This window comes from Heterocephalus glaber, unplaced genomic scaffold, assembly GCF_053883595.1.
Source record: "Heterocephalus glaber isolate CG9 unplaced genomic scaffold, H.glaber_assembly_v1.0 deba00001504, whole genome shotgun sequence".
Classification (NCBI taxonomy): Eukaryota; Metazoa; Chordata; class Mammalia; order Rodentia; family Bathyergidae; genus Heterocephalus; species Heterocephalus glaber.
This window is the reverse complement of record NW_028258324.1, coordinates 57,907,553-57,930,491: the sequence shown is the minus strand read 5'-3', so window position 1 is coordinate 57,930,491 and position 22,939 is coordinate 57,907,553. Positions and strand designations below refer to the sequence as shown.

Below are 22,939 nucleotides of genomic sequence, written 5' to 3'. Positions count from 1 at the left end.
GCCATCAGGTCACCGGCCCCGCGCTTGTCGCTCGTCACCCGTGGCCCGGGCTCTGCGCTCCTCAGGGCGGCTGCGGGAGGCCGGCGCGCTCCAGCCCCGCGCCCGCGTCGGCTCCCGGGGAAGGACGCAGATTTGATAGCTCGAAACCTTTCTGAAACGCTGCGCACTTCATCCTGTCAGGCAGGCAGATGAGGGTAATGAAACAAATGACTCCTCTGAGCTGTTAAATCGCCTGAGATTGCTGTGCACAATAGAAGAAGCATCTGTAGTCCAAACGCCTGGAAGCCGCGGACACCTTTGCGTTCCAAAATGAAAGGACGTTTTCCTTGCTTTGGGTGAGAAACTGAGCTCCGCGCTCAGGGAATCAGAAACATCACCGTTATACCAACACAGAACAGAAAATCCAGCTGGACCTGCACGCAGAGAGCTCTCTGCGGTAGAAATCTTAGGACTTATCTTAATATTCCACCCTTCCCACGAGAAGTCCCTTTAGTTAAAACAAGAGTCAAGTCCATTATTTCCTAGAGGCCACAGAAGCAAAATACAAAAGCTGAAAACAAGAATTGTAAAACTGGACAGCATCACCAGGAGGGAGAGGGGAGGGTTCAAGTTTCCTATGGTAGCATCACGTGAGGTTACCAGGAAAGTTTTTTTTTTAAGAGAAAATAACTGTGAAAGACACTAAACACGTTCTCTGGCTTGAGGGATTTCCCTGGCTTTGGAAGCTGCTTCCACAGCTTCATGCTCTAGACTTTCAGAAGCTCTGTCCCTTTGGGCTCCATCCAGATTTTCACAGGAAAGGTCACAGTTTCTCCCCCTTCTCCCTTCTTTAAGGGATCCACCTCATAGACAAGGGCCCCAGGGAGATCCACCCAGCCATCCTCCAACTTAGGTCAAAAAAGAAAGCAAAGAATATGAAGTCAACCCCCTTGCACAACCCCAGTTGCAGGCTGAAAAGAAACCTCATCTTGAAGAGCAAGGAAAGGCAGCAGAAAAAAAAAAAAAGAGATGCAAATTATTTTAAACCAATAATGGGTGGGGGGATGGTTTTGGAACATGAGCTCAAGTCTTTCCTAAATGAGCTCATGGCAAAGGGAAACTTCTCTTCCACAAAGAAAAATATGAGGACCTGTTTCTCAAAATTCTTCAAGAGCAGGGGAAAAAAAAGTTGGGGTGGTGGTGGTGGTGGATAGAAGGAAAGCTCTTTCAATTACAACTGATAGATAAATAAATAAGCAGGGCCAATTAGCAAGTGATCAAACCATAGTCAAATTTCAATCTTGGAGCAGTTAGCTATAAACTGTTAGCAGTTGAAAAGTAAACCTTGTGCACACAAAAGCACTGTTTAATTTTCTTCTTGTAATGGTTTTAAATGAAGACCCCATCACTATGCAGTTAAGCGGTATTCCTCGTCCCCCTGAGGCGCTGATCAGTTCCTTTTAATGTGAGAAAACTGGCAGCTCAAAACCAGTCAATGGAGCACCCACAACAAAAGTTCTGAAAAGCTGAATGAATTAGGTTTGTAATTACTGCTTCCACCCCCCCCCAGCTTATCTCTTATTCATTCAATTTATATTATTGTCAAGGAATCCTACTCTCAAAATCATTCCTTTACCATTTTACCTAGGGCCTTGGAAGAAGTTATGACTTGGCATAAATGCTATGCTCACCTTCACCCCCCTGTACCTTACAGTGTTCAGATCAATAGGCGGGATGGAGGAAGGATACCTTGCACCCCAATTTACTAGTACACAGCTAGAACTAGAACACCGCTAGAACTCAGTGCACTTAGCCTATGGAGCCTGACATTTTAAATCCTGGATTTGATTGCCAAACAGTAATATGTATCTTGCCTAAATTCAGGGCCTGCCTGGGTCTCTGAAATCCTGTGACATCACTACTTAGAAAGGCAAAAGATTATAAATAAACTCCTTCCTCCTCCTCCCCATACTGCAAATCCCTAAAAGACCTTGCCAGACATGATGTGAAAATTAAGATAAATTATTATGTTCTTTGATTATTTTTCTTTTAAACCCAAAAGAGACAGGGAATAGAAAAAGAGACCATAATTCCCTCCCCCAGCCCATGAAAAGGTTTTATGGAAAAGTCAGCTTTAGAATGCCAGAGCTCTGTGTGATTTTCATTCTAAGGGGTTGCTGATGGGGAAGATTCTCCTGAGATTTTCCTACTGTAAGAATGTGTCAGTTTCTAGAAATAAGTACAGCTATTACAACCAAATCTACTAGCAGTCTAAATAATTAATTGAGGCGTTGCTCTTTGACCCTTGAAAAGTCCAGTAGGGACACGTTTATAGTAATAATACCTCCGAATGAGCCCTTGTCAAATATTCATTTAGTGGTTAATGTGAGCCATTTTCCCCTGGGACAGTCTGTAATACCAGCTTCCCAGCACTGGCAAAGAAACCTTGCTAATCTACTACAGCTCAGCAAAATATTTTAACTCTTTTTATTTAAAGTATAGGGGAAGCAAGTGTGAGGAGAGAAAAAAACTGTAAAGAGAATAGACTATATAATCTCATCCTTTCGCATATTTCTATTCTGTGTTAAGGTTAATGAAACATTTAAAATCACCCCTTTTGACTGAAAATTAAGTGGCTTCATTGAGCAGAATAATACCCCAAGGAAAGAAAGAAACACTCAACAACTATCTTCAGCAACAGGAGATAACATCTCTGGGCAAGTTTATGAGTTCACAGCCTTACTTGTAAATCACATTATCAAAATATTATATGCTCAGTATTAAGCTAGCCATGAAATTGTACATGGAGAACCATTTAATTCCATCGAAGGATGCAATGGGAAATGTATCATTTTCTTCAGAAGCAGTTTACCCAAAGCATTTGTACTTGCAATCAAACAAACAAAAATTTTTGGCTCTATCTTTCAGCTATTTGGTTTGGAGATATGGCAGGCTGGGAAGGGGAATGGAAGTTCTCTTGTTTAAGACAGTGACAATTATTTAAAGCCAGTTCAACTTCCCCAAATATTGTGCTTTTTCCCCTTGGAAAATATCTGAAGCTGCACATTTTGCCAAAACATTGCTTTTTAGTCTGATCTTGTGGACTTTATTTTTTTTAATGGAAGTTTAATATAGTGCACTTACTCTAAGCTCTTATGTCTATTTCAAATATACTGTATATTTATTTTTCAAATACATAATCCTATGTCGTGGATTGGCTCAGATTCCGGGAATATCCTCCCCACTCCCCCTTCGTGGTCATTTGGATCTTTATTCAAAGTTTCTTTTATTCGTATGTGTGAGCAAGAACTGGCGAATGTGCTCATTACCACGTGAATAATCCGTATGTGCATTACAATGGCTGGCGAGCGGGGGGGGGGATTCTTTTAGAGTCTCTGCATTAATTAGGGGGGGAAATGCCTTGCTTAGAATTGGGAACTCGAATCCCTTTCCCTTCCCAGTAAAAGAGTACCCTAAAAAATGAGGAAGTAAATAAAAACCAATACACGCTTAAAATGAAGCAATCCAGAATAAATAAAAATACAGATAGTGAATATTCACTAGGTCACCAAAGAACCAACACTAGCAACACTTCGAGAAAGACTTTCCTGCAGACGGGAGGGTGTAAAACTGCGGGAAGAGCTAACTCAGTGGCTGCGGCAGGTCCTTTACTCAAGGGTAGAAAAGCTGCCCGGTTCCAACTTCTCCAAAGTTGTAGCAAGTTGACAGCAAACTCTTGAAATCGTGGGAAGCAATCGTGCACTTAAGAATGCCCTACTCTGCTTCCCGGTCCCCTTGGGTGGAGGAGGATGAGGTAAACACGTTATTTAAAAAAAAAAAAAAAAAAAAAAAAGAAGCAGAAGCGAAAAGTCCCCGACTAGGTCAGTTTCTCGGTTGTGAGGCAGAAGCATCGCTAATTCAAAGACCATGGCGATTTCCCCAACTTTTCCGCTCCCACCGAGGACAACTAAAGCCTTTCTTTACCTTTCCTAGGGCCAAAGAAAACAACAAATCCAATCTTGTTTCCCCACCCCTCCCCTCCCCCACCTCTCTACTACTGTAGTAAAACAGTTAACAGATCAAAAGCATAATCATCTCCAAATGTGATTAGACTGGACAAAGTAAAATATCTACCTCAGAGTTGATTGTTTTCTTCTTTAATATGGCTGTTGCCTGGCTTCTCTTTTGCTTGTTATCAGCTGCAGAGATTATCCGATTTGGGGCTACAGGCTTGGACCCGCGCTGCCAATTTAAGAAATGGAATTCGGGAGGGAGAGAAAGGAGGGGGGGAGAAAATAAATAATAAAAAAACTATATCCACGATAAGTCAGGGAATTTTGCAAGATGTTCTTTGCTTTCCCTTGCCCCTAAACAGGAAAATGTAGAGGAGAAAGTTTACGAAGTCAAGGAACAAAGAAAGTAAACCACTTGTTTCCTCTCAGACAATAATAGCAAGGCCAGAGTAATCCAAACACCCACCCGGCAGATAACACCCCGCATGTCTGGTTTACAATTATTCCGATACAAGAAGCATCATTTTCCCCTGTGAGCAAGTTTCAAAGGGCCATTGTGCTGTGCAGAAAATGAAAATAAAACCAGCCAACCTGGTTCTGATTTGGCTCAATCCCCGATCTGCTAAACTACATGAAAAATTTCAGAATTGGCTCCTTCCTGGCAACAAGTGGCACAAATCAGTTTAAGTATAAGTCCCCATCATGCTTATTCATGCTGCTTAGAAAAGGAGGGGGTGGATTTACAATATATGTCTCTAGTTTCTGTTTTAGAAATGACATAAGCATTTCAGTTTTTCCAGAGTACTGATTAATCATCCAGCCATCTCTCTCTCATTTTTCTTTTTGTAGTTAACAATAGCACATGTTGCTGGACTAGTAATACTAAGGCTTTTTGTAGTTTGCTCTCATGGCTGAATACAATATCATTCCCAGAAGTTATGTATAATCAGTGTTATCCAAATAAATGAAACACTCAAGCATAATTTCAGTGTCCATATTTCAAAAATTTATTTATCTCAAACTGTGCATAATGGAGTAAAAACTTAAGTTGAAAATGTACCTGTTATAAGGATGGTATTAGTTCAAATATATACATGGGTCCTCGGCAGACTGATTCAAGTAATACAGAGCCGAATCTTTTAAAATACAACTACGGAAAATAAAGGGGAGAAACCTTAAAATATCACAATAAATTTACAGAAATATTACAAACCATAAGAAAATATTTCAAACACAGTAATTTCATGTTGCCTTGTCTTTTTTTTATCTGAACAAAATGGAAAGGTGGGATCGAACAAAAGCTATTATAAATTACCAACGATGTCAACCTGCATGGCCATTTTTTTTTACTTTTAACAGTAAGTTAAAAATTTTAGTACAATCTAAAACTTTTGCCCTTTTAAACAAGACCACGGAGATGGTTTTGCCAGTACTTATCCTAATTTCTTCCTTTTGTACAATTTTTAAACAATTAAAATGTCCAAATCTGAATAATTTTCTTCTCTCCACGTTTGCAACTGTCCTAAATTTCAGCTGCAGAATCAAAATTCAGCAAGAAGCCACTCCTTGAAAAATATTGGCAAATTCTCAAGCTTATAAACAATGGACATTTTGATTGCCAGGTTTATCTCGATAAATACTGTACAAAAGTTGCTTGCAAATATTAAAACATTTTTTCGTCGCTTGGAGACTAGCTCTAAATATTTATTGGTAAAGACTTTTGCAAACTTCCTGCAAAGCTCCTACCGTACCACTAGAACTTTTAAAAAGTTTTGCGTAGTTTTCTCTCCTTCAGATCTATACAAGGTCCAATCCCCCGCCCCCCACCCACCCCCGGGTTTTCTCTGTACAAAAATAGTCCCCCAAAAAGAAGTCCCGGATCTCTCATAAAAGTTTTCTCGTCGGCATCGCGGGTTCCGCGCGAGTTTGGATGGGATCGGCCTCCCCTTCGCAGCCGTCATTCGCTGTGGGTGACGAGATCGCGTTTGCTCTTTCTTCTGAGCGCGCCAGGTTTTTCTCCGTGCCGTTTCTGCCTCTCCTCGTTCGCACCCCTCCCATTTCCCTCGATTTTCCCGTGAAAACCTCTCCCCTGCAGTTCGCTGTCCAGCCCGCCTCACATGTGCGACAGGGGCAGTGTGCCGTTGATGGCCGTGCCCGGCACCGGGCCGCCCTGGTAGTGCTGGGACATGTGCAGTCTGCTGGGAGCGGCGGGCTCCGGCACCTCGGCGCCGGGGAGGTACATGCTGATCATGTCCCGGAGGTCCCCGGCCTGGCAGGGCGCCCTGGAGTGAGAGGAAGAGGTAACCACGGGGGGGCTGGAGCTGGCCTCCGACTTGACCACCGAGCCCATGGAGCCCAGCGCCATCCCTGGGGTGCCCTGCTGCGAGTAGGACATGCTGTAGGTGGGCGAGCCGTTCATGTAGGTCTGCGAGCTGGTCATGGAGTTGTACTGCAGCGCGCTCACGTCGTAGCGGTGCATGGGCTGCATCTGCGCGGCACCGTGCGCGTTGAGGCCCGGGTGCTGCGGGTAGCCCAGCTGCTCCTGCATCATGCCGTAGCTGCCGTTGCTCCAGCCGTTCATGTGCGCGTAGCTGTCCATGCGCTGGTTCACGCCCGCGCCCAGGCCGGCGCCCACCCCGACCCCGCTCGCCATGCTGTTGCCGCCGGGGGCCAGCAGCCCTCCGGGCAGCGTGTACTTATCCTTCTTCATGAGCGTCTTGGTTTTCCGCCGGGGCCGGTACTTATAATCCGGGTGCTCCTTCATGTGCAGCGCTCGCAGCCGCTTGGCCTCGTCGATGAACGGCCGCTTCTCCGTCTCGGACAAAAGTTTCCACTCGGCGCCCAGGCGCTTGCTGATCTCCGAGTTGTGCATCTTGGGGTTCTCCTGGGCCATCTTGCGCCGCTGCCCGCGGGACCACACCATGAAGGCGTTCATGGGCCGCTTCACGCGGTCCGGGCTGTTCTTTTGGTTGCCGCCCGCGGCCGCCGCGGTGGGGTTGCCTCCGCCGCCGCCCCCCGAAGTCTGCTGAGGGCCCGGCGGCTTGAGCTCCGTCTCCATCATGTTGTACATGGGGCGCAGCGCGCGGCCCCCGGCGGCCGCCGACCCTCGGCCCGGCCGGGACTTGGGGGCCCCGCGGGCAGGGAGGGGCGAGGAGGAGGGGAGGCGGGCGGGGGCGCCGGGAGCGCAGGGCTCCGCGCGGGGAGCAGGCGAGGAGCAATTTGGGGGAGAAGAGAAGCGAGAGAGAGCGAGGAGAGAAGCAAACTGGAATCAGGATTTTAAAAAAAAGCCAAAAATGAAAAACCCCACAACCAGGCGCTTCCCTCCTCCTCCGGCAGATCCCGCAGCAGCCGATGGTAGTTATTATGATCTTTTGGAAAGGCTTAAGCCCGGGGCTCAAACTTCTCTCCCTTTTTCTTTCTCTCTCCTCTTCTTTCTCTCTCAGTCCTAGTCTTAAAGAGGCAGCAAACTACTTTCCCCCTTTTGCAAACACTCTCTTCTCTGCCTTGACAACTCCTGATACTTTTTTGAACAAGTTAATAGACAACCATCCATGTGATGGGGGCTGTCAGGGAATAAATGGGTTTCTCGCGACCAATCAGCGCGCGCCGGTTCCTCCACTGTAGCCCAGCCTTGCCGCCGGGTTTTGCATGAAAGGGGGCGGGGCCTGCCGCGCCGCCGGGCTGCTGGGGGAGGGGGAGGAGAGGCCGGGGGAGGAGAGGCCGGGGGGGGGGGGAGGGGGCGGCTCCCGCAGCCCGGCTGCCAGCCACTGAGAAACCTTTGTATCCCCTCTCGAAGCAACAGGTCACACCACACGCCTTTTCGAAGGAAGTGGGTAAACAGCGCTAAGACTCCGTTTCCCCTCCCCTCTTTAAATTTAATATGGATTTACTTTTTTGGTGCAGGGTGCTGAAATGAGGAAGGGGCGCGGGCCGCCCCCAGGTGTGCGTGGGGGTGGGGCAGAGCAAAGTGGGTGGTTCGGGGCGACTGTCCAACTGGTCTTTCAGGAAGCGGGCGGCGCGGGACTTGGGGTCATTGTTCTCCCCCTCCTCCGTGCCCGCTCTCCCGCGGCCAGCCCCGCCGCAGGGTCCCCCCCCCCCGCCAGGCCCCTCCCGGCGCCCTCCCTGCCTCCACGCGCTTCCCGACCAGAAGTTAGGAGACCGAGGCCCCCGGCGTCACAGCCTCCTCCCGTCCGTGCAGCCTGCCGGGCGCTGCCACTGTGCTGTGGCCACCCGGGACCCGTCCTCAGGCCGCCGGGCCCTGTCCCTCCCTCGGTGCAAGGGCAGACCTCGCCACTCGGCCCTCTTCCCCCGCCTCCCGGAAGGGTCTCGCGGCGCCGGGTCCCAGTGGGGGCTGAGCGAAGACCGAGCCCAGAGGGCGCTGCACCGTGCGGGCCCCGGGAGGGTCGCTGGAGCCGCTGGCCTCCCACGCGCGGCCCGGAGGTGGCATCTGGGGCGCTCTCGCAAACTCCCTCCCACGCGGAGTTCCCAGGACCCGAGCGGAGCCAGCCCCGAGTTTCCCCCGCCGCCGACTTCGACGGTGGTGGCAGCCAAGCCCGGGCCACCCGGAGTCCCGGCTGCCGCGCCGGGCCGCGGGCTGCCAGGGAGGCGGGGGCCGCGCGCCCGGGAACAGGTGCAGTGGAGGCGCCGGCTGGGGACTCGGGGACCCGGCCGGGCCGGGCTGCGCGGGCTGGGGTGGGGGCGGGGCAGGGCCGCAGGAATCTCGCCCGCCCAGGACCCAAGAGGGTAATTTTAGCCGCTCTCCCATTGTCCCGACTTAAAGATTTCAATAGGTAGGCGCTCAAAGCGCAGAGCAATGGTACCACGTCCGTTACAAATAGGTAGTTTTGTTTCTCTTGTTGTCGCTACACGGAGTCAAACAAAGCCCCGTCTAAGTTTCCTTCCACTCTCTTGTTGGGATCTTTGTGGCTAAAATGCACTTGACTACAAAGGGGGGTGGGGAGAGAAAAAAAACCTGATGCCATTTCTTTTTTAGAAAGGGCTTAAACCACCGGAGTTACTTATTTTCTTTCTTCTGTAACACTCTCTCCGCCCCCTCCTCCCCTGGTCTCCCCTTACCCTAAGAAAATGGGCTGAATAGTATCCACCGGCCACGTTCCATTTATTATCTTTACAAACTGCATTGTTTTGTTTGCTCCTAACCTTCCCACCATCACGCCCCCCCCCTCCAGTTCCTGCCCTCCCAGGCCGTCCGTTATTGTCCAGTTCAACCTGAGGATGCCCAGTGGAGACCTGGAAAAGTTGTGAAAAAGAATCCTGCAGACTTTTCCTAATTATAAATTATCTCCAATCGACCTTCCCTCCCCCCTGCAGGCTCTCCCTTTGCTCTTAGGTTATGGTTTGCTTTAGATTTTGGGAACCCGGGGAGGGTGAGATTTATGTTCTCCAAGCACGCAAATATTCAATATTTTTCGAAATAAAGCAATGTTTCCCGTTTAATCGGGGTGTTATATTAAGCTAAACATGGATCTCTGGAGATTAGGAAAGGGAAAAGGTTGAGAGGCTGTGGAGAAGGCGGCCACCGACTTTTCAGCGCGGCTGGTTTCACGGATGTGGCTGGTGCGCCCCCTGGTGGTGAATTTGCTTTTCCAAGATTAACGATTTTTACCTTTAAAAAAAGGTGTTTGGAAATAAAGTTAAAAAAAAAGGAGGGGGGATGGAAGAGCAAACTAATTACATATAATGTAAACAAAAGAAAAGTTAACATATCATATAAACTGTGGAACCAAATCATAAGAATCGTATTTAATTTGCTTAACTTAAAAATGTACATACAACCTCGAGATAAGTGGGAGGTTAAAGCACGGGGAAAAATAGGTACAAATTATAACATTCAACATATGAATGAATTATGATTGTCCAGGCGCCACTAAGGGCAGACCAAGCATTCACTTTATGATTGGGTATGCATTGGTCTGCGCTTAATAGCATTATTCCAAAACTTAAAAAAAAAAGAGCTTACGGATAATTAAGTTTGAAGAAAAAAAAGGAGGGAGTTGATGTGAATAACAGTGGTGTCTATTTTTTAAAATAAGTATTAATAATGGGTAGTTATAGAAGGAAATTTTTTTCTTTCCGTCAAGGGACAGGAGTAAGAGACAGATTTTTCCTTGGGATGATATGTAAAAGCATTTACACACTCTCATATGCTTGTGGCTGTGCTCTGTAATAACGCATTTAAGAGGTTAAAGGGGCTGGCTGGGTCTTTTGTTAATTGCTTTTATCATATAAATAAGCTATGGAAATACATTACAATTGTGTTATCATTGGTTGCATTTATTTACAGCTTTATTTTAATTAAGACTGCTGTACTTATCACAATAAACTAAATGTAGCTGCCATTTATGCATAATAATGTGCTATGAAAATAAGATTAAAGAAGATGGTGACAGCAGGAACAATTTTCTCATTAGATTTTTAAAGAACTTATGTATTTTTTAAAAATCAGATCATCGGCCACTCAATTTCAATACAGCACCTTCACTCTCTCTAAATATAATAGTAATAATAGCTATAACCCAATAGATGACAGAAGCAACCCTGTTTTAGGTTTATAATAGATGGTTACAGTAGTAGCAACATAACACCATTGACTAACAATCAAAAAGAAAAAAAAAAGACTTGGAACAGGGTACTGCATCCTCAGGGAATTTTAAAATGTTGCTGATGGTACAATTTGTGAAAATTGAAAGTGCTTAAGCTAAAGAGAATGTAACACTTCTCTTCCTTGGACAGCAAAAAGCATCGCACTTTTAGAGCCACATTGGTAATTAGAAACCAATCATAACTCCTGCAATATTCTGATTTGATTTTGCTCTTCTGTTGGCCCTAGCCCCAAATCCTTAACTGCTAAGTATAACTCAATTTTATTTAAAAATCTTTTACATTAATTTCACTCTCCCTATCCCTCTTCAAGTATTATATCTGCACCCAACTAACAATTTTGTGGAGATGGGGGACTGTAGACTTATTTTTTCCTCTTAGTGGCAAATAGAGGTTTAACTTGCAGTAATTAGGTGAGAACTAGCCAAGCATCTTACTATTATGATGCTTGTTAAAAAACGCTTCTTTTCTGTATCTGCATTTGAGTGTGTGCCCCTCCTCTCTTAATCTTCTTATGGAAATGAAGGCAAACGGCAGGGAACCTGCAGAGTCTTGGAGAATGCCCTTGTTAACTGGAATTTCTCAGCATTGCTAATTAGCTAGTTTGACGACCACCAGTATTGGGGGAAAGCTCTGTTTAACCACTCACCAACCATCCTGAGGAAGAGCAGACTAATTTTATTTTGTAATTAAAATCTGAAAAGGGCCCTATTTGACAGTTAGGGCTATGAGAGTTTTATCTCCCTGTGAAATAATTACTGCCTTGATAACTCAATTTTCTGAAAAATGTCAACTGTGGGCTCCAAAAGTTTTAATTTCATTACGTTAGGAAAAAAGCGAGAAAAATAGAAGAAAATGTACAGAAAGGCTTTCTAATTTGGAAACTGGTTAAATATATTAGGAGCCACATTTGGCCAAATGAAGGGGTTTTTTTTCTTCCCTGTTTTCTCCTGATTCTGACCCTTCGGCCATCTGAAAGTGATTGTAGATAGCAGCAATCATATGTCAGTGAAAGAAATGATACAGTAGTCTGGCATATTAAAGGCAAATAAATCTTAAAAGGTAAAGTATGACAACTACAGAAAAGTTCTTGATTTCAAAAGCCAAAGCTAAAGGGAATGTCAGATGTTTACGATAATGCTAGCGGAATTTAGTGAGGTAAAATTTCCATTATTTCTATCCTCTAATACAAGGAAACTGAGCATTACAAAGTCAGGACACTGGCATTAGCTAAGTTTAAAAATATTTCTTTCTCCCTCTTAAGTCTCCCAAACCCTCAGTCACTCCAGGATGGAGCCACAAGACTTGCAGAGTGATCAAAGCTGGGTCCCTTAGGACTGAAGAAATAAACACAGATAAATGAAGATAAAGAAGAAATTAATGCGTTAGAGGATTTCTTTTTCCTAAAAAAGCATCACATACTTGCCAAAAATAACCAACAAAGAGTAAGCTGGGAAAAGTTAAGATATGGAAAGTAAGAAGCAAAAATTAGATAATGAATTGTACCATTGTCAAACTTCATTTCCTTCAGACTGTGAAGGATCTCTCACTGGAAATCTTCCTGGGCACACCTTAATTTTTATGTCACAATTGTTTTTTAAATAACAGAAATTCTTTCACCTGTGTTTCCTCTTATATTCTTCCTAGGCCAAATTTTTCAGGTTTTGGAAGTGTGAATGATTATTGATAATGAACTATAATAAAAGTTTAAAATAACACAAAGAGCAAACATATACTTCCATCCCTTTCTATTTTACCGAGACATAGATATGCATATGGATGCATGGTAGATTGGCAATTTAAAATTAATCATATTTTCTTCTTCTTGCATGTCTCTTCAGCACCTTGCCTTTAATTTCCAGAAGTGGTATTACACATAACAAATGAACAAGGGGATAACAAATGCTATTTCAGTCTAGACCCAATTTCACCAAATAATTTCACTCAAGAGCTGTAAGTACCCTTGAAACCTAAGGAATGCAGAGCTGCTTTGCATTCAGCTCCCTTTTTTTACTCATTCTCTTTCATCTGATTCTCACTGATGAAATAAATACATTTTTAAAAGAACTCAACAGTTATAAAACTAAATCTATTCCCCTTCAAATGATAGCCAACAAAAGTCACATAGAACCATTTGCGTCTAGCTTCTGGGCTGTGTATCATCATCATGTTACTTACAGGATCACATTATGTGTGCACCCTGCATATATTCCAGCTCAACCATTTTTCTGGAGAAAGGAATTCATACTTCACTATTTCATTTCTGAATTATCAAGCAATTTTAACATAAGATTGTGTTTCTGCCCTGCAGCTGTTGTCCAGGGGAAAATACGATTTGCTCATTAAGTGACCAGATTATTGTAAAATAGAAATTCCCCTTTAAAAAGACAAACTAAAAAAGCTTCCGCCCTTGGTCTTCAGTTCTACTGAGCTTATGATTTTGATTTTAAAAATTAGGCGAAGACGATTTTAAAAAAAGGCAAACAGATCACCAAGAGCTGATCCTTCGGCACCTCTAAATCACTGCTTGGAAGACTGACTGCATCTCTCTGGTTGTCCACACCACCTTCTGGGATTAATCATACCACAGCAATAGGGCTTCCCGACAATCCAAAATTTTCCAATGGCTAGGGTTGTTACCCTAACTTCAGGGGAAAGGCTGCTGTTTTAATTTCTCCCATTGTGATGATTTCATTTAGTTGTGAGTATAACTTTTGTGAGAAAATTGAACCTAAGTCTTCCTTAAGGTTTCTCAGGGCCGAATTAAGTAACACCCCAGTGTGGGCTGGGCGGTGGCTGGGCGGTGGCTATCTACAAGCAGAAGGGACCTCTTTGCCTTGGTCTGGACCATTCCAAGGTGCTCACGTGGAAGCCGGTCTTCTTTCTTTTGCACACCTCATGGTACATACTGATCCTGTGTCACACAAAGGTCCCTTTTCAAAAGTACAATTGGACTTAAAACCACAAAAGCGACAACATCTCAGGGGGCTGAGGCGTTTGGCACCCCAAAACACAAGTGGGGGAAAGAAATGAGATTTGCTTAACATGGGAAGGGTGGGACAACTCTCAAAGGAACAGGAAGAAAGCCTTCACCTGTGGCGTGAATGGAAGTTAAAGTAAACCACTGGAAAAAGAAATCACCCTAACAATCACCATCAGCCCTAATGGAAACAGTGACCACTTTTCCTCACAGACGTACAGCTGTGGCCGGCCCTGAACATGCCCCAAATCCGAGTGTACTCCCACTCTGGGTGGGCGGGCATCTTGGGGCCTGCTGTTGACATGAGGGCCCTCTTCCAAAAGCTCTTCTGTCCTCAAAAGAAAGGTCTGAGAGCCACTTCTGCCTGCCCCCTAGCGTTCCACTTCCAGGGTGGCTCAGGTGGATCAGGTGGAGTTGGGCTTCCCTATCCGTCCCAGTGGAGCTCTCTGATCACTGGCCTGATAATCTTTAAAGGCTCCTTTCCAGGGGCTGAGTTCTGACTTTTATCTTCCTTCCCACCCTTCTTGGCTTTTTTGTTGGCTCTCCCACTCCTTTTCCCTCTCACCCCACACCCCCTCCTTAATTTGGAGATCACTGACACCATAGGCTGTAATGAGTCCTTCAGAAACTGTTATGATCTACGCTGACAATCTCGGCGCCTAATTCACAGATTATTGACAAGCGCTGTGGGCTCAATGGTGTCAAGTTGTACTTGTGGTTTCAACACCCTTCAGCGACCCACGGAGCTGCTGGGCCTTGGATTAGGATCGAAGTCTGGCAGCACTGGGCTGAGCCAGGGAGGTGAGCAGCTGCCTCTACCTCAGCTCCCCCAAGCCCGGCTGGGCCTTCTCCCTGGGGCATTTGTCTTAGGGTTGGCTCGTCAGGGTGAAAGGTTTTCCAGAGTTAAAAAGCAAACTAAAAGAGTACACCTAATGAACGAGGGCTCATCTCCCTGAACCTTGGAATTAACGAGTCATTTTATCCACCTCCAAACAGCCCCACCGAGCTCCAGACCCCTCAGCCTGGGGTGGAGGATGCAGATTGCTTCCTGGGGTCATCAGGAAAGCGTGAGGGATGAGGGAAGAAGGGGCTGAGGACTTGGCACTGACCCAGGGGCCTAAGCCGGGTTGGCCCATCCGCCTGGCTCGCCCACAGAAGCGGGCAAAGCTGGCTCCTTACAAAGCAGGGCGCCCAGCCAAGCCCGCAGGCCCAGGCCTGGACGCCGGGCCAGAGACCCACAGCGCAGCCCCGCCCCTCGAGGGCAGAGAAGCGGGGCGTCAGCGCCTGCGGCCTCGCTGCTCCTCAGGGTCCTCACCGCTGTCCGGCCCCGCCCCGGAGGCGGAGGGGCTCCCTTCCTGCGGGCCGCCTTGGCGCGGGGACCCCTGAAATAACTGCCCCGGGGCCCTGGGTGGCCTGGGCCACCCACTTGTTCAGTTCTCTTTCCTCCACCAGGGATTGTGCTTTGTGCAAGGGCCTTGGAAAGTTGGGGACAGCAGCCAGGTGCGACTCCATCCCCTGCCTGCACCCAAGTCTTCTCCCTACGAGTTGGAGAATGGGCCCGGGTTGAAATCTCCGGGACTCTGCTACTGCAGGTTCTCCATCACTTCTGAAGAACAGGAAGCCCTCCTTCCCTGCCGCTCCTGGACGTGCTGGCTTTGGCCCCTTCGCCCCTCACCCTAAGGCTGAAGCCTTAGACCTCCGCTGTCCTGGTTTCCTAAACTCACCGGGCCGACCCGGGCTCCCCAAGCCCGACTCCTGTCTGGCTTGGTCGGGAAGCCGTGCCAGGGAATCCTGCCTGCCTGTCATTTCAGTAGAATTCCGGGTAGAGATTTATCAAAAGCTTGATTCTTTCCCCAACATTGCATCTGAACTTACTTAGTTAATACCCAAGCCGAGATCCGATTCTGGAATCGGAGAGCAGGCGTCTCATCGCATGGACGGCAGTTTCCCTAAAAAGGCAACCTCGGGCCGCTAATTAGGGGAGGTGGAGGACACTCACAAGACAACAGGAAGCTTTCATTGCCACAGCGTTGACGATTTTAAAAAGGCCATTCTGCTATGAAAAACTAGGCTAGTTTCCGTCAATGAGCAAACTTAAAAAAAAAAAAAAAAGCAGGCCCTAAACTTTTCAGGGTTAAAAGTTAAAATCAGAAGCATATCCCCGAAGATGGAACTCCCCACTTTGTTCATTTATCACCAGAACTGTTTCTGTTTGATTTGAAACAACTAAAGAAACACACTTTTCCTCATTGTCTTAAATTTAGGGAATGTTCCATTAAAAAATAGTTTCTCTTTCTGAAATAATTCAAAGGACCCTTTGCTTTCCCTTGCTGGTCAAAGAAAGTTAAAACCCTTTCTTATGTAGGCAGGTAGTTTTTTAGAAGTGTAAAAAATACTACCCTTTCCCTAGGATAATTTGGATTCCTGGTCAGTGAGATGCTGAATTTCAAAGAAAATGCTCTTTGACCACTGGCAGATCTTCCCGGAGATCCCAGGCCGAGATAAAAGACAAGATGTCAGGCACCTGTTAGGTGGACAGCATCTGGGCTTCAGCCTCTTGACAGGAAAGGAAAAGTTTGGGCAAGACTGTTTTGGGGGATGGGAAACGTTTAGAGAAGTGGCTGCGCTGACAGTTGCCCCCTGGACATAAATACACAAATAGAAACAAGTTACTTCGTTTACTCAGAGGCTTCTTTACAACACACCCAGGACCTCCGAGAGAACACAAAATGCTGCTGACAAACGTCAAAATAGCAAGCAGTGCATCGTTCCCTTTCTCTTCCTTTTTTCTTTTCTTTCTATTTTTTTTTTTGTGGGGTGCGGAAAAAAACGGGGAAAGTAGTTTTGCTTGGTTCTTCGTGGCCTCGGGAAAGATTTTTTTGCTGTTTTGTCTTTCGCCGTGTTTCTCTACCTGTTTTACGGTCGGGTCCCAAGAACCTTTCCAGGGAATCCCAAAACCAAACGGGGGTGAGGGTGTGTGTGGGGGTGGGGGTGGGGGCTGGCTGGGAGCAGAGCAGGAGGAATGAGTCTTTTATTTTTATTGCATTAAAAGTGTATTATCTCCTTTTTAGTGTTTATTGAATTAAAATATCTTTTAAGGATATAAAAACTTGTTTCCGCGCCCTATTTCCTTTCTGGAGGGTAATAAAGAGTTTTCTGTAACCCCAGAGCCAGGTTCTAGCGATTTCCAGGACTGGCGCTGCGCAGCGCCTACTGTGTCCAACAGGGGGCGCTGGGCACGAACCTGCGCGGCGGCTCAGCGCCGCTTCACATCTGAGCTGGGTTCCAGCCCCGGAAGGCGAGAAACGCTCAAGGGGTCGAGTACAGAGCTTTAGTCTTCGTGGATAAAAAGAGATTAAAGGCTAAATTCTTTTTGGGGGTTGTGTGTGTGCATGTGCGTGTGTGTATGGGGGGTGGTTATCAATTTTAACCAACTACGAAAATGTAGAGCTTTTTATCCTTTGATGTTCTCATAAAGAAACTCCTATCAGTTGAGAAATTACAAGGTTTCTGAGCCAATACTGCAGCTCTAGTGTGGGGGAAATTATTTAATTAAAATATATTTTCCTGTCTGTTCACATGATCTTTTTTAGAGTACTTTAAAAGCTGACACTGATCTCTCTGGCCTGTTCACCCTGCCCCAAGTTTCAAATACTTTTAGCTATATTGAAGGCCCTTCCATTAAATCCAAGGGGGAAAAAGAGAGACCCAAATATTTAAATGCCTCCTAAATAGTTTCTCCTCTGCATCCTTCTCCCCTACCTCCTTAGGAGGGTCTTTGTGTGTGTGTGTGACTGACACATTTCATACTGCCAGTTCTGCCAAGCCAGGTATAAATGACAAGAAGCACCTGTAAATAATAATAATAAAAAAATCTGCTGTCGGAGCACATAACACCCAAATATTAGAAATCTAAATAAAATTGTAATCCATTCACCCCCCACCCCAACCTAAAAAAAAAACAAAACCCTTCACCTGTATTTAAATAGCGTGTCTTTAATTACAGCAGTTGGGCTTGCATGAGGCTGAAATGAAATTAGCAGTCATTACCAGTCCTTTAACTCTGTGGTGCTTTTGATCAGCACTAAATTAGCTTTCCAGTCCTAACAAAGACTCTGAGCAAGCAGTGGGCTGTAAATAAGACAGCGCGACCTGCCCTCGACACCTTTTCTCCTGTCAATCAGAGCTCTACCATTCAGCCCAAGATTAACCTTTATCTACCAAATTTTTAAAAAAGAAAAAAAATGAGGAAAAGAAAGAAGAGAAAGAAAAAAAGAAAAAGAAAAAGGAGGCGGGAAGGAAACCCCCCTGACCACCACATGTCGCAGCCGCACAGGGTCCTGAGAGCCCCCTTTAAATTGTATTCTAATGAGCCTGTGTCAGAATCTGCAATTTCCAAATCATCTCTTCCCACTCCACCTCCTCGCACCTCTCGAGTGTATTCCGAGAGTCGGAATGCTGTTCAGGTAGGAAACGAAGCTCTGGGCCCGAATTCCTAACTGGGCGTGGACCACCCTTCATAAATCAATTTGCGGGGAAGGAAGCTCTCCTCAGTCTAACAAGACTCTGGGAGAGGAAGGGATGTTCGGGGAGAAAACATGGAGGATTTGAAGGCACATGCATAAGTTCATACGTTGAAAACAGTCAATTTGCTGAGAGTCTCTAGTTCGTTTTTTTTGTTGTTGTTTTTTAAAGTCTGAGAAGGGGGAAAAAAAATCCAGCAACAACAAAAACCCAGCTGCCTTCCCCCGGACTGAATTACGAAAGTAAACATTGTTCGAGTTGCCATTAGAGGGCGCCAGAGAGCAAGCCCCCCTCGCCCCTCACACAACTTCCCACCCAAGCCCTCCCAGTTTGCAGCTTCGCCGTGCTCTGTAATTCCTTTTCCCAGGTAGGATTTCCTGTGTATCCTGCCCCCTTGCGTTTCTAGCTCCCTCTCTGTTAGTCTTTCCTGAAGAACGAGACTTCGCCATGTCCCCTTCCCCTCTGTTTGCAAGCTCCCTCCCACCTCCAAACACTCCGACACAGGAAGAAGCAGGTTGAAGAAGCAGCGAGCCCTCAATGACACGCACTTTTCAATCAGCTCGCTCTTTCCAGTCTAAGAAACCCTGGTCTGGAGAAGGCTCTTTTTGTAGGAGTGAAATACCAGAGTTTAACATTTTTTTTTTTTTAAAGATGGAAGCCTGGATTTTTTCACTATTGGGGTTATTTCTGTAGGCTCACGAATCCATTTCTTCATTTTCATAGAAAAAGAAACACATTCATCCTTGCGAGGCAACTGATTATGTTCAGGCCTAAAACTGTTCAAGGGGAATAAAATCACCTCATTTCAATCTGCATTTGTTTTTTGTTTTTTTGTTTTAAATCTCGATTAGCATTTAATTCCAAAAGTTAACTCTTTCAGGCTTCAACCTGCCTGTGTTAAATGATTGCCACACAGGATGTATTTCTAGATCTATTAAAGGTCAAAAAAAAAAAAATCCCAGAACGAGAGGGGGAAGAAAGTGTGTGTGTGGGGGGGGGGGGAGTGAGCTATAGTGAATGTCAAAGTTGGGTTGCAAGCTACTTACATGTCCACGCCAGATCAGGGTGTTGTCTTGTAGCAGTTTGATTGGCAGGTAAAAAAAGCAAAGAACGTGAGGGCTTCCTGAGCCTCCTGTCAGCCCAAGCTGGATCGCTTCTCACCGGACAGAACGAGTTGAAGGAGCTTGCAGTTCCCCTCTCAGCCTCCATCCGAGGCACCGTGAATCCAGTTCGGCTTTTCTTCTCCCCATCCGCCTCCTGCCTTCGCCCGCATCGCCTCTCACACCAGCCTCCAGACCTAGCCTAGCTTTGCCACTGCGATCCCCTGCAACAAGAAAAATCGTTTATGGCTTAAAACCCCAAATGGCTGATTTTTAAAAAGAGAGAGAGAGAGGGAGAGGGAGAGAGAGAGGAGAGAGGGTGAGGGGGAGAGAGAGGGGGAGCGAGAAGAATGCACCCAGAGAACAACAAAAAAGTCAGTTATCCTAACACTGCTCTGCCCCCCCCACCGTACAGAAGAAGAATAAAAAAAAAGCTTTATGTTTTTTCAGTGGGTATTCAAAGATAATTTGATGCCATTGTTTCTGCTACAGATGGTTCTTTTAAATACAATAACACGGCTCTTTGTGCAGACTACCCACAATAAAAATCGAAAGCGTTCCCCTGAATAACCATTTTGTTCTCTCTTGTATGGGGCCAACAAAAGATGCCGTGAGGTAATGGGTGCTGTTTATTGAAGCCATAGAATAGGGGTTTGATAAAGATTTTTTTTAAAGCAGAAGACCTTGCAAGGTCAGGCTGATCTCTTCATATTTTTTATTAAAATATTTGTCCAATAGATTATTCCTTGGTACAGCTGCAGGTTTCCTCCTTAATTCTTAATCAGCCCAAACATTTGTCTCTTGCAGGAGTCGCCACAAATCTGCAATTGTATCAGTGGTGCAGTAACGTTATCAAATTCGGAGTTTTTAGGCTCAGTAGAAGCAAAGGCAGTGGAGTTTCAGTTCTGTTTGGTCCTGGTGGGGCGACACAGAGGGCTGGGGGAAGAGGAGACCAGCAACCTCAGCTAGAGTGAGTGAAGAAAATGAGGATTTCTTCTCCTTTGCTCCCTGGTTGGCCATGCACAACTGGAAGAGCCAAACATGCAGACCACTGAGGACTTGTTTCATCTGCTGTCTTGTTTTATCCTCATCTCTGCCAGCTCCCACTAGTCCAGCTTCCCTCTGCCATGGTCTCCAATCCTGAGAAACCTCAGGTGGGAGCCCAAGGCGAGTGGGCCAAGCTAAAGGTTAGTCTCTAGCCCCACCAGGCCTTATCCTGGGCCTCTTTCATTCACCCCAGCTCACTCTGACTCAGTGGTTGCAGCCATGCAGAGGGTGGGGGTGGTCTGCTGGCCGCAGTCCTGAGGTGCAGCGCCCCATCCCTTCTGGCCACCCCTACAGCCGCCCAGCTGACTCCTCTGTGGTCCACCCCTGCCTTGCTTCCTTTTGGGGGGCAGGGGGAAGGCCTACAACCTAGACCCAGCTAGGTGTGTATCAATTTCCGGTGAGCCCCCAACACTCGGGCAATGGGGGCGCTGCAGGGGAAGTTGTTACTGTCTGACTAGGTTCCTCTACCTTTCTACAGGAATTCAGGCCAGCTCTCTCCAGCCCACCCAAAGCCCAGGGTGACAGTAATCCACTTTCATGACTTCTGCTCTGTGTGTTGTTATTGGGAGCAAGACAATAGTCTGGAAAAACTGCCTTTCATCTTAAAAACAAGTTTTCAATGGGTTCTCTATCTTTGCTCCCCTGCCCCATTGCCCAAACTATTCTTCCCTTTCTTCCCACAAACTGTTCAAAATAAAAGAAAGATAAATGCTCACATGAATCCCTTTACAAAACCGATCTCAACTGCTTTCCTCTTTGGCAACAATTATTTTACTGTTTTACAACTGGTCATCTAAAGAAGGATTTGGGGGGATAACATAAGCCCTAATTAAAGCCCTTGGTAGGAAACTTGAAAAACAAAGATTACCAAGTAGAAAACTAAACAGTTTCTCAGAAGCCTGTTTCTCAATAATTCATTTTATATTTCAAGATAAACAGCCCAATATCAATTTGAAAAGCATGAGTCAGGGTGTACTAAAAGAAAAGTTATGCACTTTTCAACGAACTGGAACCAGAGAGATGTGTCTGTGTGAGTGTGTGTTGTGGGGGAGGGGAAGGGGTGTGAATCAACAGTGACCTTTAAAAGAACAGTCTAAGGAGTGTGTATTTGTAACTCATGGCTTATGAAAGAGGGAAGGGTATTACGCAAAATTGAAAGTCAGTAGTAGAAACATTTGCTGCAACGAAAGGTGGAAGGGGAAAAGGTGAAGATAACACATGTGTGTGTTCACCAGCGTTTTCATAAAAAAGTAGCTACTGAAATAACTGAATGATTCCTTCCTGCCTCCCTTGTCATATTATTTTTTTGAATATCAGGACTTATAAAGGACGCCCCAACCGGATAAAAGCTATTCTCCTTTTCACAATTCACTGAAAGAAGAAGCTGAACTGCTGTCCTCTCCGTGGTGGGGTGTGGGCTGCCGGGGAGTGGGGAGTCCTCGGAAGCAGCCTGAAGTGGCTCAAGGTGAGGAAGCCACAGGGCTTATTAACTGAGTCTGTCCCACCCCAGCCACAGGGAAGTCTCCAATCTGTTGGCCACAGTCTCCTCTGAGGGATCAAGAAGAGCCCCCCCCCCCGCCTTTCCCCTTATTTAAAAGATAAGTTAACGACATTGTGCCAAAAACTGTGCTGCAGTGACGTTGCACCTGCCAAAGGAGAAGACCTCAGCGTTTAACTCAGAAATTCAGGCGTCATGTCAGGTGAAGGGCCATAGTGACAAACTGCCTTGGTGGGTGAGAGAATCAGGAAGCAGCCCTCTGCAACTGGAAAGCTACTTAAAACAGCAACAGCAACAACAACAACCACACAACTTTCTGTAGGGAGGGGTCAACTTGGCTGAAGCAAACGCTCTGCACCCATCGCAGCGTGGTTATACAAACGGCTCTTTGGCCCAGCTGGGAGTGCCTGGAACCGATTTATGGACACTACGAGGTGGCTCTAACTGGGGACTTGGCCGTTCAAGGGTGCTGTAGGGCCAAAGCGGAACCCCTCAGTCTTGCAGACGCGAGTCTTCCTGAGACGAGGTGGGGGATGGGGCTCCCCACACCCTCAGAATGGGGCGCCGGGGAGTGAACGGCGCTCAGCCCGAGCCCCCCAGACTGGGGAAGGAAGGAGGAAGAAAGGAAGGGAGGAGGGAGGGAGGGAGGAACGGAGGCAAGAAAGGCAGAGAGGGATTTTTACAAACTGCATTTTAGCAGGCTCCTGGCAGAGGGAATTAGAAAGAGGGACACGGGGACTTGGCTCTAAATCGGCGAGGATGCTTCTGAGGGAACGCGGTACGCACGATCGGGGTCTGCAGGGTCCAGCGAACCGACGACCAGGCAAATCAGAGTTGTGCGGAGGTGGCTTCGTGCCAGGCTCCAGCCGTCCGCTGTAGCGAGCGCCGTGGCTTCTCTCCCCTAAGCAGTGCACCGTCCCCTAAGCGGCCCCTCGCACCCCGTCCACGTGGAGCGGAGCACGACTCGGCCGGCGCGGGCGCACGAGCGGCGCGGGTCGGATCCAGGGGGCGAGCTCGTCCCGCGTCTGAGCGGCGTTGGGGCCGCGGTGCTTCAAACCCGCCACGGGATTATGAGCGTGCAGCCTACCCTACACTCTCCAACCCAACCACACGGCGGCCTGATGGACGCACGCTTCGAAATGCCTGGGGAGCCCGACGAGGACGGGGTCAAATCCAA

The 22,939-nt window shown here is 46.8% G+C and overlaps 2 protein-coding genes across 28 annotated transcripts in view; both read right to left on the bottom strand.

The window, feature by feature from the left end:
- Fxr1 (FMR1 autosomal homolog 1) overlaps positions 1 to 22,939 on the bottom strand; it is an 877,806-nt gene that overhangs the window by 21,757 nt on the left and 833,110 nt on the right. For 26 of the 27 annotated variants that reach the window (XM_087186580.1, XM_087186582.1, XM_087186578.1 and 23 more), the window contains one exon: positions 19,164 to 19,441. The gene's annotated coding sequence lies outside the window, so the exon portion shown is untranslated. Of the gene's footprint in view, positions 1 to 4,113; positions 4,222 to 19,163; positions 19,442 to 22,939 lie in introns of all 27 variants that reach the window. The other variant, XM_087186581.1, reaches the window with a different exon arrangement.
- Sox2 (SRY-box transcription factor 2) lies at positions 4,976 to 7,676 on the bottom strand. Its single transcript, XM_004834658.4, has one exon. The coding sequence runs from the start codon at positions 7,060 to 7,062 to the stop codon at positions 6,106 to 6,108; it is 957 nt and encodes a 318-aa protein (XP_004834715.1). The 5' UTR covers positions 7,063 to 7,676; the 3' UTR covers positions 4,976 to 6,105.

Excerpts from the sequence above, each read along its gene's own strand:
- Sox2 (XM_004834658.4), bottom strand. The coding sequence starts at position 7,062 with ATGTACAACATGATGGAGACGGAGCTCAAGCCGCCGGGCCCTCAGCAG.